The sequence below is a fragment of the Sorex araneus genome, chromosome 3, assembly GCF_027595985.1.
Source record: "Sorex araneus isolate mSorAra2 chromosome 3, mSorAra2.pri, whole genome shotgun sequence".
NCBI lineage: Eukaryota > Metazoa > Chordata > Mammalia > Eulipotyphla > Soricidae > Sorex > Sorex araneus.
Genome location: NC_073304.1, coordinates 75,380,068 through 75,396,906, shown reverse-complemented (window position 1 = coordinate 75,396,906; position 16,839 = coordinate 75,380,068). Strand labels below are relative to the sequence as shown.

Genomic DNA, 16,839 nt, shown 5'->3' with positions numbered 1-16,839 from the left:
AACATGGCAGTGACAGTGACAGTGACCTCAAATGGACTGCAGTGACAGCACAGTGGGTAAGGCATTTGCATTGCACGCAGTTGACATGAGTTTGATTCCTCCATCCCTCTCGGAGAGCCCGGCAAGCTGCTGAGAGTATCCCGCCCACATGGCTGACCCTGGCAAACTCTCCGTGGCGTATTCCATATGCCAAAAACAGTAGCAACAAGTCCAAAATGGAGACATTACTATGCCTTCTCGAGCAAATCGATGAACCACGGGATGACAGGGCTACAGTGCTACCTTGGAATAGATTTTATCACACCTAATTTCTCATGGCAAATCAACCAAATCTACCGGTCAATCTATTTCCTATAGTTGAAATATAAAACAAACCAGGCTACCCCTTTGATTCCTTATCATTGAGATTTGATCTTTTCCTTTTATATAGTAGTCTTTATTGAATAAAGAGTTCACATTTTTTTATTGTTGGATCTCAGTTCTAGAAATGAGCAATGTTATTTGTTTTGGGCAAGACCTCTTTTCTTCTAAAAAAGGAGGGTTGGAGATAAAAGAACTTTCAAATACTGAGCGTTTTTCCTATCACAATTCTCATGTTGGGTTACATTTCCATTTAGAAAAATACATTCTTCATGAAACACGAGGATAGAAGGCTAATTAGATGGAAAGTAAGGAATATATTTTCTTAGTTTTATGGGCTGGAGTGATAGCGCAGCAGGTAGGGCATTCACCTTGCACGCAGCCGACCCGGGTTTGATTCCTCTGGCCCTCTCAGAGAGCCCAGCAAGCTAAGGAAAGAGTCCCTCCCAAACTGCAGAGCCTGGCAAGCTACCCGTGGAGTACTTGATATGCCAAAAACAGTAACAACAAGTCTCATAATGGAGACATTACTGGTGCTGGCTCAACCAAATCAATGAGCAACAGAATGACAGTGATACAGTGATACAGTGGATGAACATGAAGCTTTTCAGACTTATCATTTATTTGTAAATCACATCTGCCATTAACACCAAGGGCATTTACCTGTTTCCTACTTACTCACCATGACCCAGTGGCACGCAGATATAAAACTCCTGGTCTCTCCATTTAGATTTTGAACCCAGTCCTAATTTATGTGACTTTTGCTTTCTTTTTGTGTGTCTGAGTCCCTCAAAGGACTACAAAACACATGGTCCCTGCAAGTTCGGTAGTTGCCGATGTGACCACAAGATGGCAGTGCACCCTGTTGCCACAGAACAGGGGCTCAGTAAGAACAGCCTGTGGCAGAAGCATCTCTCATTGGCTGAGTAGCTCATGCTAGAAAGCACTGGCTGTTAGGAGAAGAAGGACTAACTTAACATTGGGAGCACCTTTGTCAGCTGGGCATTGCAGGTCCACGCTTGGTCTTTAACGGGAGGGACAATGAAGCCATCCACTGGAGCCGGATTCCTGTTCTTGTGGCTGCGGATGGGCTGTGAGTTCAGAGTTTGGGGAAATCAGTAAGAAGATAAACGTTAGCAGCCCAAGAAGACTTGATCGAGGTTTTCTCTAGTCCTATAGTACAGATACATTCTGGTATGTAGCGACCTATTCTCATAGTGTCACGGTTTCTTTCTCTTTAGGTGTCAGTGGAGGAGAGAAGATAGAGCAGAGTCCTTCCCTGAGTGTCCAGCAGGGAAGCAAGGCTGTCATCAACTGTACCTATTCAAACGGTGCCTCAGACTACTTCCCCTGGTATAAGAAAGAACCCGGGAAAAGTCTCCAGCTGATTATATACATTCGTTCAACAAAGCCACAAGAACAAAATGAACGATACAAAGTCTTACTGAAGAAGGATGAGAAACATCTTTCCCTGCACATCGCAGACACCCAGCCCGGAGACTCAGCTGTCTACTTCTGTGCAGAGAGAACACATTGATTCTCAGGCACCTGCAGCCTGTGCTGAAACCCAAGTTTTGGGGGCAGGCCCCTTTTTTTGGTGCAGTTATGTTTGTCTGCGGTGGAAGCTAATGTGTTAGACAGTAAATGAGGAAAATAAGTCAGATTCATGCAGATGTGAAAGAGTTAAAACTTTTGTTCAGAGAATGTTGCTGAATGAATCCTTGAAGAAATTTCGTTTGTGTTATTTTAAAATAAAGTACCTGAGGGCAATTCTACATTTTTTTCCAGTCTTTGCTCATTAACTAATCCTTTGTAACAAGGTTAAGTTTCTTCTATGAATAGTTTTTATCTTTTGTCTTCAGTAATTCATGGTATTTTATAGAACATTACAGGTTAAATATAAAATATAAACACATGAATTGCATAATAAACCCAGATAATTTTATTGCTTATATTAAGTTTTTATTGTCATTACAAATCATTGTATAATTAGAATTTAATTTTTTTCTACATAACATTCTATCTTGAATTGAGCAATCTAAATTTCTTGATTGCGTTTCCATATTTGTAATGTGTTTCTGAGCCTTTGTCACATAAAAAGTAACTTTTGCGCCCATTTCTCCGCGCCCGCACCCCCAGAATGACTGACGAAGAGGATGGAGCTGCTTGGGACACCGGCAGCCCACCAGCAACCTGCAGTATGTGACTTGAGAGTTTCCGCCAGGTCCCCCGAGCGGGGGCCTGGCGTTTCTCTTTTTTTTTTTCTTTAATCTATCTCTCTTCCCCTCAACCTCTGGGCACAGCACAGCATCTACCCCACTTCTGAGCACAAAATGGAGAGACGCACCCAAGTGCGCGGCGCGGCTGGCGGGGGATCGAGGGCGGGGAAGTACCGGTCTCCGCCCACATCGGACACTTAAAGAGAGTGCAGCCACGTGGGCTTTCCCATTTCTCCGCGCCCGCACCCCCAGAATGACTGACGAAGAGGATGGAGCTGCTTGGGACACCGGCAGCCCACCAGCAACCTGCAGTATGTGACTTGAGAGTTTCCGCCAGGTCCCCCGTGCGGAAATCTCTCTCTCTCTCTCCTTCAACTATTTCCCTGGACTTTAGACAGAAACCCAAAACCGCGCGGCCGCTGCCGCGGCCACGCGACCTAATGTCATCTTAGTATCAGCAGTATGTAATGGTTCCTTCTTAATGGGTCGGACTTTTGTGGGTGATCCTAACAAGAATAGTAAGTATTTTGTTGAAATATTGAAGGCAATCAAAATGGTAGCCATCTCTCTAGACTGAACTAAGCTATATCCCCACGCCGGCTGAGAAGAAATATCCTTCTTTCTCGGGAAGAAACGTGGCGTGGTGTCAAACATAGTGTGATGTCCATTAAGCAAACAGACCAGGTGGCGTGGGAATGGGAAATAAGGGGAAAAATTAGGTACATGGACCAGCGGGACGCTGGTGGTATCTCGAGCCGGAGCCGATATCAGCGCAAGAGCTTTGGTTCCAGAAACTGCTTCCAGACACTCTACTAGACTATCAACTAAGCCAGAGCCCCACGCTTGCTGATGACGGGAAATAACCATCCTCTTCGGTTTTTTTCCCTTTGTCAGACAGCGTGGCGATTACTAAACAGGCGTGAACTCGGTGGCGCGGGGCAAGGGGGAAAAAGAAAAGTTATGTAACAAACAGCAGGACTTAAGATCTCTATATGCTTAGTAATGGAGAATTATCAAATGCCTCATTGGCAATAGGACTGTCTTTTTCTTTTTGGGGGGAAACCCCAGCAACGGTAGTGAGTTGTGTGTTGAAACATGGAATGTAATCGAGATAAGCGCAAATGAAGTGAAACTTATCACGTACTAGGGTGGGGACTAGGGAGGTGGGAGGGGGCGGCAGATATACTGGGGGGGTTGGTAATGGAAGATGGGCACTGGTGAAGGGAGGGGTGTTTGAATATTGTATAACTGACATAATCTTGAGAACTTTGTAACCCTCCACTTGGTGATTCAATAAAAAAAAAGTAACTTTTGCTTTTATTTGTTATAAAATTTTACATATTTGTACATCTCTGGTAAAAATTGACATCTCTTCTTATATTCTCTAGGCCACTTTTTTTGTTGAGATAGTTTCACCAGAATTTTCCCCTAGATGCTAGTCATGTTTATATTTCTTGTGTGCTTGAAGAAACTTACTATATGAAACTGTATTATAGAATGACATTCAGATTCAGCTCAGAAATATGTTTTGGGGGCTGGAGCAATAGCACAGCGAGGAGGATGTTTGCCTTGCATGCGGCTGACTCAGGTTCGATTCCCAGCATCCCATATGGTCCCCCGAGCACCGCCAGGAATAATTCCTGAGTGCATGAGCCAGAAATAACCCCTGTGTATCGCTGGGTGTGACCCAAAAAGCAAAGAAAAAAATATGTTTTTTTTTAATTTCTCCATATTTTATTAATATAGTTAAATTAAATTAAATTAATACAGCTAATTAAATTTAAATTTCTTTATTAATAACAAAGTCTAATATTTGACAGTTGATTATTCAAAAAATTTATCAGGAACACGACCCATACCTCTTTACTATTTTAGTATTTATCCCAAGATATTTTATTTTTATTGTTATATTTACAATATGAAATGATTATCATTTGTATGTGTGAAAATTTTATTCGTATTTGTTTTTAATTTTACCCAACTCAAAAAATGAATGAAAATTATGGGGTTTTTTTTGGTTTTGTTTTTTTTTTGCTTTTTGGGTCACACCCGGCGATGCACAGGGGTCACTCCTGGCTCATGAACTCAGGAATCACCCCTGGCGGTGCTCAGGGGACCATATGGGATGCTGGGATTCGAACCCGGGTCGGCCGCGTGCAAGGCAAACGCCCTACCCGCTGTGCTATCACTCCAGCCCCTATGTTTTTTTTTTAATTAAGATTAATTCCTAAACCATTTTCCCATGGGACAGGAATAAGCTGCTCTTCAGATCCTTTTAATATTCCCTCATATTCTAAGTATGCATAAGTTGGCAGTGTTAGGACCGAGACTACCCCTCAGTATTCAGAAAGACAAAGAGTCCAGCAGGACTGCGAAACACACACCGAGACTTTATAATTCCAGCTAGCTGGGGCCGAGCTGTCCTGCCGAAGCAGGAGGCCAGAGCTTGGCCCCAAGGGCTTACAGCAGAGGGTTTATACAGCCCCTCTGGGCACACGGGCCTCAGGAGTAGGCACAAAGATAAACAATTCCGAAGGCAGAAATAACTTCAAATATTTCATAAATGAACAAAAACATATAGGAACAATATATCAAGAAAACATTTCCAATTAGGGAGTCATTCCCAGTTCCCGTACATCAAGAAAGCAAGGCATTCCCATACATCCAGAAAGATTCTTATCAGTTAGACACAGGATACAAGACACGAGTGCATTGACTCCTAACTTTCCAGCCCCGTGTCTATGTAAATGCCAGTTAGTACCTTTAGTCCATTAGCTCAGTCACATATCCTTCATGGCCAGAGCTGCTTCCCACCAGGTGGTGCTATTAACCAATTAGCTCAGTTAAGTCATATATCCTTCCTGGCCTGAGTTGTCTCCTACAAACTTTAAGGCCAGAGTGAGAAGAGGCGAGTTAGCCCCTTCTCACATCCCCCCTTTTTCTATGATAATACTGAAGAATCTGCCTCTCAAAGCAGCTCCTATGGTGAGCTGATATGTTTTGGCTTAGTCCTGAGTGCTAATTATTTGTTAATAAATTTAAGAGTATAAGGAAACTTAAATTGAAATGGACACATCTGAATAAGAAAATCAGTATTACAGTCCTCAAACACAATTGGCTTTCTATTTCTCTCAGGGTAAGAACTAGCCCCTGTGACAGGAAACATGATGACTCTTAGCTAGACTGTTTCTTAGAGAATCCTAACAGAAGGAGAGGGAAGGAGAGGGAAGCAAGACTCAGTTTAGGGTTTCTTCTTTAATTCAAATTAGGAGAGAGAAGGTTCTGGTACCATTGCTTTGAAGTGCCTTTTCACTCTTGGGGAGAATTTATTATATGCAAGGGAAAAAAAATTCCTCTTGGGTGAGTGTCTAAGACTTATTCTGACACAGACAATTCTGGTTTAAACTTCCCCCACGGATAATTTTTTTCTATTATCTGGATAATTTGCCATAATCTTGATGAATTAAAGCAATAGAGGTCTTTTTCTGTCATGGGTCTGGAGGCCTGGAGTTGAAAATTGTTTTTCTTGTGCTGAATGAAATGTAGGTGTTGGCACGGATGCCCCTTTCCAGAGGCTCCAGGACAGAACCGGTCCCTTCCTCTGGCAGCATTTCTTGGTTTGGGGGTGTGTCACTCTAATCTCTTTCTCCATTATCTTGCTTTGATGCCTGTGGGTCCCTGGGTGACTTAATGGAGTGGGGAGGAGACAGGAGACAGCCTGTAGAGGGGGATCTGCTACTTCCTCTTGATCTACCTTTGCCTTGAGGGAACAGCTGGAGAAATCTAGGACTGCCAGGAACTTGCTCCTTGCTGGAAAGGGAAGTTGGTCCTGGACCATACCCAGGTCTTTCTGGTTTTCATCTTTCTCTCAGAGAAAAGAATATCAGCAGACTATCAGTAGAGTATAAGATTTTATTCAAGTTTTGATGAAGGGGAAAGTGGTGGAGAGACAGAGACAGAAACACAGAGACAGAGAAGAGAGAGAGACAGAGACAGAGAAGAAAGAGAGACAGAGACAGAGGAGAGAGAGACAGACAGAGAGAAAGATGCAGATGCAAGAGAGAGAGAGAGAGAGAGAGAGAGAACATGGCAACCCCAGTACATCCCAGAATTACACGTGGGCACAGGCAATACAGGGACTCAGGCAGCACGTGTGAGTACTTCCCCTGTTCAAGTTGACTCTTACAGAGTTTCCCCAACCTGCTAATGTGTGTCTTTTTGCCTAGGTAAGACACTGTTGCTACAGTGATTGCCAAGGGATAGAGTTGGGAGTAGTTGATGGTTTGCTTAAATCCTCTCCAGGCCTTTGTTCTGCTAGAGTTGGTCTCTGAGAGGGATCCGGTAATTTTCTGAGTCTATGTTGGCTCAGATAAAGGTTTTATCAAGTCTTAGTTCCTATGCTCACAAGGTGGCTTTTTCAGTCTGGGGGCTATTGGAAACTTTGTTTCCCAGAACAAATGATAGTCATGAAGGCCCTACTCAATCTACCTATTGCCTGCTTCAATTTCATTTCTTCCATTAGCAAATCTCCAACTGCCTCTCACTTAAATTATGCATGTCATTGCATTTAGGACAAATAATCCAGAAATTTCACCCCATCTCAGGATCATGACTTAATCAGAACTTAATTTACCCTCCTTAGCACCTATATATTTGAGGACATTTGAAGGCTAGGAGATTTTGGATCTGATTTCATTTTATTTATTTTACCCTTCAAGGATGAGGTTTTTCCAAGTTGGAAAACAAGGTAATGTATTTACTGGTACCCAGTTATAAAAATAGATCTCAGTACATTATCATCTCAATGATTTTTCTCAAAAATCATGTAGAAATTGATTATATTTCTGTGCAACTGTATGTGAGAATTTCAATTTCTCATATAGTTTTAGGTCATGTAAGCATCACACAACTATGGTGCAAAATCACTGTGCTTGTTCTGGGAAGTTATCTTTCTTTTTGAGTCACATCCAGGAATGCACAGGGATTACTCCTGGCTCAAGCAATCAGGAAATACTCCTGGCAATGCTCAGGGGGACCATATGGGATGCTGGGTATCAAACCCGGGTCAGCCGAATGCAAGGCAAATGCCCTACCTGCTGTGCTATCGCTCTAGCCCTGGGAAGTTACCATCTTATTATCATTTTCTCTCCCAGGCTTATGTCTTGGAAAGGCACAATTCATTCTTTTTTATATTTTTTTCTTATCGAGAATATCACATTAATGTAACCATAAATTTCTCCCGCCTCCCCGATATAATTATGTGCAGAGAAGGACTTGGGTAGTGAAAATGAGGGGAATGTGGTTGGGCGAGCCTCTCAGCACAGGGGAAGTTTGATCTGACACACACCAACTTGCTGTACCAGGAACCCCCTGTTTCCTGTTAGGGGGCAGCAGCAGCACAGACACAGCAGTTTTCCCTCACCCAGTCAGACTCACCTCACCGTGCAGAGCTCTGATATTGAAGACATTTTTGTCCTGGTGGAAGAACTGAGGCATGTTGCTCTCCAGTGCTCTGAAGGTGTTCCTGGTTTCCATGTGGCTAGGTGAGCATGGCCCTGTGGGAATGTGCCTCCTCCATGGCCAAAGGACTGGATACAGCAGTGTCCTGTGGGTACTGGGAGGGAGGGTAGCAGATTGCAATAGAGATTCTCTTGTCCCACACCTCTTATCTGTTTTTTTTTCCTCCAGGATCCAGTATTTCCCAGAATGTAGAACAAGCTCAATCTCCCATACAAGTGCAGGAGACAGAGACTGTGACCCTGGACTGCATGTATAATACCACCTCTTACAGCTACAGTCTCTTTTGGTACAAGCAGCCTAACCATCGGGAAATGATTTTCCTTCTTCGTCAGGACTCCTATGGCAAGGAAAATGTGAGAGAAGGTCGCTACTCAGTGGATTTCCAGGAGGCAAGCAAATCCATCAAACTTGTCATCTCAGCCTCCCAGGTGGAGGACTCTGCAGTGTATTTCTGTGCACTCAGTGAGGCACAGTGAGTGGTGTGCCAGAGGGAGGCGTACCACAACCCCAGGGCAATGCTTGATGCATCCTCCTGCTGCAGGAACCAAAGCACAGAATTGCGGTTGCAGAGAGGATGTGGCTGGACTATGGCAGCTCAAGGGTAGAGTCAAAGAGAAACAGTGAGTTTAAGTGAGAACCTCTCCAGAGAGTTAGTGCCCTGATTTATCCTCAGCACCACATGGTCCATCCAGTAATTCTGGGTGTGACCTAGAAGTCTCTGAGCACTGCACTCCATGCTCCTGAATGCCAAGGAGCACTGCTTGAACCAATGTTTGGTACTACAGGGCTGGGGGACCACTGCGTCATCAGGGCTTATACTAAGGTGACTGCTGGTTGGATAAGAACTGCCAGGAGAGCGTCCAGAGCCACGTGGTCATTTTGTGAGGCTAATACTAACCAAAAATACTGCTATACTGGGTTCATTGCCTCTGCCCAGAATTATCATTCACCTGTCACATTCTTACATTTGAAATATTTTTCTGTTCAGAGATATACAGAATTTTGTACTAGATTGAAGAGCTAACCAGCTAAATAACATTCTAAGAACCTTCACATTTTTTCAAAGGGGCATGCTCCATCACAGATTACTGCCAACAGTGCAGATGGGTTCAAATTAACCCATATCCCTAAAATCACTGTCTTTTTTTACTTTTGATAATAATCCTTTCTGACAGGTTATGAGGTGATATCTCATTGTTTAATCTGGTTTGTATTTCCTGAGTTTTTGGAGGGTATTTTGCACATATTCTTTGGTCTTATGTGGGGGATTGTCTATTTTGTTCCTCGTCTGCTTTTTGTTTGTTAGTTTAGGGGTCAATTCTGTTGGTGATCCTAGCTACTCCTTGTTGCTTGGAGTCATCCTTTTAGGTGCTGGAGAATCACATGGTGCTGAGAATTGAACCTGAACTTCCTGCATATAAGAGATACATGTGGTCTTTGAGGTATTCCCTGGCCAGTTATTCTACCTTTTAAAAATTATTTTGCTTATTTTTGAAAATAATTTTATTGGATGATTTTCTTATATATGTATATATATGTTATTCATAAATATATATATACACATACATATATGCGCACACACATTTAAATATATAGTGGTTTGCAAATATTCTTCCCTTCCCATGGCTTGATTTTTAGCACTGTTAATATTCGTTTGAATATATAGAAACCTTTACTTTCTTGATTACCACCAAAGTTAGTTCTGATAATGAATCTCTTTTTAAATCTATGTATTTGTGTACATGTGCTCTGCCTAAAAAAGTGTTTGTTAATGTGCAGACAGACATGAAGATTGATGGTGGTGTAATTCAGTCTGAGTCAAAAGGTCTGAGAATTGGGATGCTGATCGTGTAAGTCTCAGTCTGAGACTAACGATCTGAGAACTGAAGATCTGAGTCTAGAGATCTGAGTTGTGCCAATGTTTGAACAAATTAGATGGCTATATCTGCTCAGAGGAAAGAGAATTCCCCCTCTCTCTCTCTTTGTTCTTTCCAAAGCTTTATGGATTAAATGATGTTCACCCACTTTGGTGAAGGTGATCTTTACTCATTCTATGATATAACTACTAATCTATTCCAGCACTCCCAGAAAAAATTGTTTGGTTAGCTATTTATATATTCCACATCCTAATTAATTAAGTAGAAAAATTAACTATCACAATTCCTAAAATATTTCAGACAGGCAGTGTTTTTCTAAGTCCCTTAATAAGTGCCTTTCTAAGATGCATTATGCTATTTAACATGCTAGGAATTTGTCAATAGAAACTCTAATTGGGTATACCATATGTGATTACATCAAATTTGGGGTTCTGCTTAAGTATAGATATTCAAACTGTAGTGTACCCTGTCACAGTTTCCTGTTATAAAATTAACTGACAACTGGGGCTGAAGTGATAGGACAGTGGGTAGAGTACTTGCGTGCAGCCCTTCTGGGCTCAACCCTTGGCATCCATAGGGTTCTCTTCAGCCCCCAGGGAGAAATCCCTGAATGCAGAGTCAAGAGTCAACTCCTGAGCACCGCTGTGTGTGGTCCCCAAACTGAACAATGCCCCACCTGTGTAATCACAAGATTAAAAAGTGATCATCAGCAGCAGTGGCAACCTGGTCTCTCTCCCACCACATGCTTTCGGTGGCCATGAACCACTTCCTGATCCCAGTCCGCATCCGACACTGCCAACCGATGCAGGAAGGAGAAAACAGGGACACCCAGCTGGTTGGTGATCAGTTACCATTTATTCCATTCTCCCCACATACCTGTTCCAGTCTCACTAAGCTCCCCATTCCAGACTCATACTGACCCTCATTCAAATCCCTCTCCTCCTGTGCCCCATGCTAGTCTCTCAGTGCTCCATCTCATGCAGAACCTGCTAGCTTTGGGGGCAGCAACTACACCCAGATGAGGTAATACAATCAATATATGAAAGCCCTTCCTTCCAGGGAAGCCCTTCTAAGATAAGAGGAAGATCTCCTGCAGCCAGGAGATCCACTCAATGGGGGAAATACCACCTAGGGGTGTGCTTCCCCATTCCTTAGTCCAATAACCATCTTAGATTTACTTACTTCTAAATAATCTTTCTAGTTATTTTGAATGGACAAAGGAAGAGATATATTAAGCTTGTAGGGTGGCTCTCCTGGGGACATCGCACTCTAGATCTCAGACTCCAGTGCTCAGGCCAGATTAGACTTTCCTAATCCTAGCTGGGTCCTAATCCAGTATATTCGTTTGATCATGACAGAATTTGTCCTTGACCGTGATCTTAACTTAGAGTTAAGTACTATGGTGCTTGGCAGGACCTGTTTCGATGCCAGGTTAGCTCACAGCTTGCCCTGGGCCCATCCAGTCCCTTGTGGGGACCCTGCTTTCGGGGTGCTAGGAACAAAGGGCATCAGAGGCTTAAGTCAAGAAAGTAGATGCCCAGGAGTGAATATATTAGGAGTCAATTAACTTCCAAGTTGCAAAAGCAGAGCATTAACTGTCTTTCTGTGTCTGAACAAAAAGGACATTGTTCTGAAGGAAATTATGCAAAGGACTTAAGAAGAGAAAAGCAGTATTTCACTTACAAATACAAAACAAAAAATATGTTTTGAACTTGAAAGAGCGGGACGCTTGGGCAGTCTCAGGCTAGGCCGATACCGGCTCGCGCTCCACCGAGATTCGACCCAGGTGGCCATACTTTTGCACAGCCGCTTTGATGCTGAACGACCAAGATCCAGAGCCAGCTACATTACTTCTGGTCCCAGCAAGTGCTTGCAGCCATGTTCCAGACTGTGAACTAAGCTTTTGCTCCATGCTGCCCCAGGAAGGGAAATGAGGCAATTTCCAACATAAATCTCTCTGGACTTAATTACTAAAATACAGAAATCCTAAATGGTAGCGGCCGCGCAACTTTATATCTCTTCATTCTCATCATTTGATAATTAGTGGAAAACTAATTATCAAATGTTTCCTTGTCAGTAGGGCGGTATTTTGGGGGGATAAACTCCAGCAAGAATAGTGAGTTCTGTGTTGAAACTCCAACAATAGTGAGCTTGGTGTTGAAATATGGAATGTAATCAAGGTAAAGAGAAAATGAAGTGAAATTTATCAGTTATGCAGGCGGGGGTGGGGGATTAGGGGGTGGGGGTGGGAAGTATACTGGGTTTTTTTGGTGGTGGAATATGGGCACTGGTGAAAGGACGGGTGTTTGAGCATTGTATAACTGGGACATAAGCCTGAGAACTTTGTAACTTTCCACATGGTGATTCAATAAAATAAATTAAAAAAAAAACAAAACAACAGAGTCTGATTTGGGGATAAAGGTGATTGACCAGTTGGGGAAGAGGTCACAGAGAGAGGTTAAATGTAAACACAGAGGAATGGGAGTGCCTCAGCAACACTGTGATGGGTGTAACCCAATAAACCTCAGCATCCTGCACTCAGGAGAAACTACAGCCAATGTTATCCTACACACACCCAGAGCAACAACAATAATTAGCTGACAATCAAGGAAATTTGCTTTGTTGATTAGCACAACCTACTTTCCTAGAAGTTGAAGTTAATTTTAACTTGTAAAAGTAAATGATATCTAATGATCTGTGTTAAAAAATTTTAATGTAAATTACACATCCTAGCACTTTGGTATATGCATCCCCAATTGGCAAGTGATGCATAGTTACTGTGAAAAGTCTATAGGTGATTATTGCTAAAAATATGCCATTTAACTACAGTCTAATTAGCTATTTCATGACTTCTTTAAAGTTTAAAATTTAGACACAATTTGCACTAAGTGAACATTAAAATATTAAGACTCTCATTTGGTAACAAAGACAATTGCACGATTTTATTACTAGCATCAAATGCACAATGCATTCTTTAAAATTTCAAAAGCTTTAGCACATTAAGGAATCTGTAGAACAATTAGTCTTTCATACAGAATAGCAAAAGATACAAATGCTTTTTGCTTGGGAAACAAACTAAAACATAAATATAAAAAACCATTGTAATGACAATGTTCTGTGCTCTTGAGCTGCTGTGCATGGACAGGATTTGGACTGCTGAGGACCAGGCTGGTTACTGATTAGTTATCCTTTATTCCATATCTTGTCTCTTGCAACTCAAGCATATTCTTCCTCCTTGCCCCTCATTCCTTAAGCTCACGGTCCTGCGCCTCAAAGCCTGGGCTCCACAGCCCGGGTTAGCTCTCTTCTCCCTAGATTCTGACTCCTCTGCCGCTCTCTCCACCCCTATTTATCTCTCTCCACCTTGCCCTCCAGGCCCAAGTTCCACCCAGTCTGGAAGCAAAAACAACAGTAAGGAAGCCCTTCTTGATAGCCCATGGGCAAAACAGCTCTTAAACACCTCTTCAGGTGTTTTTCTCCTTTAGTTATTTTTGTATGCACACAGTAAGAGATACGTTGAAGCTTATAGGGCAGCTCTCCTGGGGACATCTTGCCACAGACTCAGATTACAGAGCTCAGACCAGATTAATCATTCTTAACTCTAGCAGGGTCCAAATCGAGTTATTACTTTTTGGATCATGACAGCATCTGTCCATGACCAAACTCTTAACTTACAGCTAAGCATTAGGCACTTTGGCCAGGCCCATCTCGATGCCAGGGTAGTGATATAGGCTGGTAGATAGGGAAAGGCCCTCGGCAATGAAATTTAGGTCAATAGAACTTCTGGGAGGAAAATCCTGAAACTGATCCACCCTGTGTATACAGAAAACAGACCTGATAAGACCTTCAGCGACCCTGAGGACATTGGAACCCTCCCCAAGAAGTTCCTCAAACTCTAGGACCTCTCCCTTAATCTGATTAATTCAGCCCAAAGATCATCACCACTCCCAACCTCCCTGGTAACCTCCTTAGCAATGGACTTTCACCTGGAAAGAAGCCCCACGTGGGGGCAGGTTGAAGAAACCTTAAAATAGACACCTTGAACAAAGGAAGGGCGTGCATAGGCTGCCTGAGCCCATGTACTGCTTGTGCCCACATGGCCAAGCACATGCAGTGCCCGAGCATATGTGTTGCCCGCATCTCCCCTCTTGAGATGATATGTACTTTCATGCTTTTGTGTCTAATGCTGGGATTTGTGTAGGGACTCTCTCCGCCCCCGGAGAAGCCCGGGTTCTCTCTTGAGCATGTTACTCTCTCTCTCTTTCTCTCTCTCTCTCTCTCTCTCTCTCTCTCTCTCTCTCTCTCTCTCTCTCTCTCTCTCTCTCCTGAAATTCCTTTCAGTGAGGCAAGACCCTGGGTCCTGGATGGCAGAAGCGGTTGGGGAAAAAGTGACCGTCTTTCTCCTCCCCGCTTCACATAAGTCACCCATGAGGCCCACCAACATAAGAAGCACAAAGCTCACTGCTTGCCCTGGGTCCATCCAGTCCCACATTGGGACACTGCTTTTGGGGGTGCTAGGAAGTAAGGGCAGCTGAGGCTTAGGTTGAGAGAACAGATGCCCAGGAGGAAAATATCATTTAGAGTCAGATGACTCCCACATAACAAAAGCATAGCATTTACTACTGTCTTCCTGTGCCCATACAAAAAGGATATTGCTCTGACTAAACTATGCAAAGGACTTAAGAAGAGAAAAACAGTATTTACAAGTCAACAGAGCACAAAGAAAGAAGTTACAAATAAACACAGAGGAAAGGGAGCACTGTGATGGGAACAACTCAATAAACTAAACTACCCGAGGCCATGTTATCCTACACTCCTTCCTTCCTTCCTTCCTTCCTTCCTTCCTTCCTTCCTTCCTTCCTTCCTTCCTTCCTTCCTTCCTTCCTTCCTTCCTTCCTTCCTTCCTTCCTTCCTCCCTCCTTCCCTTCCTTCCTTCCTCCCTCCCTCCTTCCTTCCCTTCCTCCCTTCCTTCTTCCTCCCTTCCTCCCTTCTTTCCTCCCTCCCTCCCTTCCTTCCTTCTTCCTCCCTCCCTCCCTCCCTCCCTCCCTCCCTTCCTTCCTCCCTTCCTTCCTTCCTTCCTCCCTTCTTTTAAAAAAAATTTAAATTTTATTTTTATAAAGTAGTTCACAATATTTGATTATATTTAATATCCAAACACCAATCCCACCACCATAACATCTTCCCATCACCATATTTCCGATGTTCCCATCCTGATCCCCTACCCCTGCCCCCAAACAGAACCAAAATAATTCATTTCATATTGTTTGTTATGAATAAACCACTGAAAATGATCCAAGAAAGTTTCCTTAGAGGAAAGTGTGGGAAGATTGTTGTATTCACCCATGGGCCATTAAGCCCTTCTATAAGAGGTTACATATATGTTGTTGAAGGTTAAATCTTGTGTGCTTATATCTCTATATTCTATATATATAATTATTATATGTATATATATCTGTAAGAATATATTTTTCTCTAAGATTGGTTGCTTTCTACTTTAAACTGTGTGTTAAATAATGTGTGGGTTCTGCAATGATGCATATGCTCTTAGTGGCCGAAAGCCACCTCCCATCTTCCCTAGGCCTCCCCAGCAGAGAGACAGAGAGATGGTAGAGAAAGCCTGATGATAAAAGTGACCCACTTAATGAAGGGCTGCTAGCATACTTATAGAACATCTGATGGGGCCAGAGGTGTAGGACTGCATAACCGTGTGATTTACAGAGGTAAAGCATTCCAGCAGAGACAGCTGTCTGGGAGAGATAAATTCAAGATGATCTTTTTCTAAGGGATATCTCTATTGCTTCTCTCTTTTTCTCTACTATATATATATATATATATATATACATATATATACAAATATATATGTATATATATAAATTTATATAATAATTAAGTCAAACAATTAGTCAAACAATTAATTCTACTTCTAACCAATACTTGCAGTCATTTGGATAAACACAGTAAGAGTTAAAGATCCCAAAACTTAGTTCTCTGGGCTCTGTGAGCAAGCAAGGCTTTTACCGTAAATCTCAGAATAAGTCCACAGGCTTGTTCAGCTTGTCCTTCCCCATGGAAGTCCTGTATCTTAAGTCATAACAGCTGACATCAAGATCAGGCATTTGTGCTTTTTAAACTGTTCCATTCCGATTCTAGGGTAGCTTTGCCACTTGCCCCAGGTCCATCCCAGTCCCATGGCAGGACCTCCCTTTTGGGGTGTTAGGAATAGGAATTTCAGAAACCAGAGCCTGAATCAAGTAATTGTGACAGATGCCCAGAGTAGACGTATTTCAGAGTCAATCAACTCCCAAATATTAGGAGTATAGTATTAAGATCTTTCTGTGTTTAAGCAAAGAACATAGTTTGACTTATAAGTAACCAAGATTGTCTTGGGGAACACTGACAATGAGGTGTAAAACACAAAGGAAAGGTTAATGAATGATTCGGGGGATAAGGGATGTTTGCAAGAGCACAGTAAGCTTCTCTGGGAGGAGGAAAAAGGGCAATTCATTGATGAAGCCTAAAAAATTTAGGATTAATATCCAGCAAACCCTCACCAAATATGATGCGCTACTCTTGGAATATTAGTGGTGTGAGTTATGACTTATTTTGCAGCCATGTTTGTGGCTGCGTGGTCCAGGAGAAAGTTAACTCATGGGTAAGTCTCGGCCCGAACATGTGGAGAGTGGCCATGAGCATGAGAGAAGTTGAGTTTTAGAGATTTTTGGCTGCTGGGGCTGTGTCCCTCATCAGCTCCCCTCCTGAATGAGACAGCCTGGTGCCTGGTCCTGCAGCATGGCTCTGACAGTGTTGTTTTATGCTCTCTTCCCAGAGAGAAGGACAATGAGTCTCTGGATCATGGCTTCCTT

The 16,839-nt window shown here is 42.8% G+C and overlaps 2 gene segments (V, D, J or C); both read left to right on the top strand.

Annotated features, from left to right (window-relative positions):
• The first annotated feature begins 1,401 nt into the window (after positions 1–1,401).
• LOC101544423 (T cell receptor alpha variable 5-like) lies at positions 1,402–1,897 on the top strand. The segment is given in 2 exon segments: positions 1,402–1,453; positions 1,602–1,897. Coding segments are annotated over 2 exon segments (348 nt in total).
• A 6,176-nt stretch (positions 1,898–8,073) lies between these two features.
• Positions 8,074–8,575, top strand: LOC101544165 (T cell receptor alpha variable 14/delta variable 4-like). The segment is given in 2 exon segments: positions 8,074–8,122; positions 8,268–8,575. Coding segments are annotated over 2 exon segments (357 nt in total).
• Positions 8,576–16,839: the final 8,264 nt, after the last annotated feature.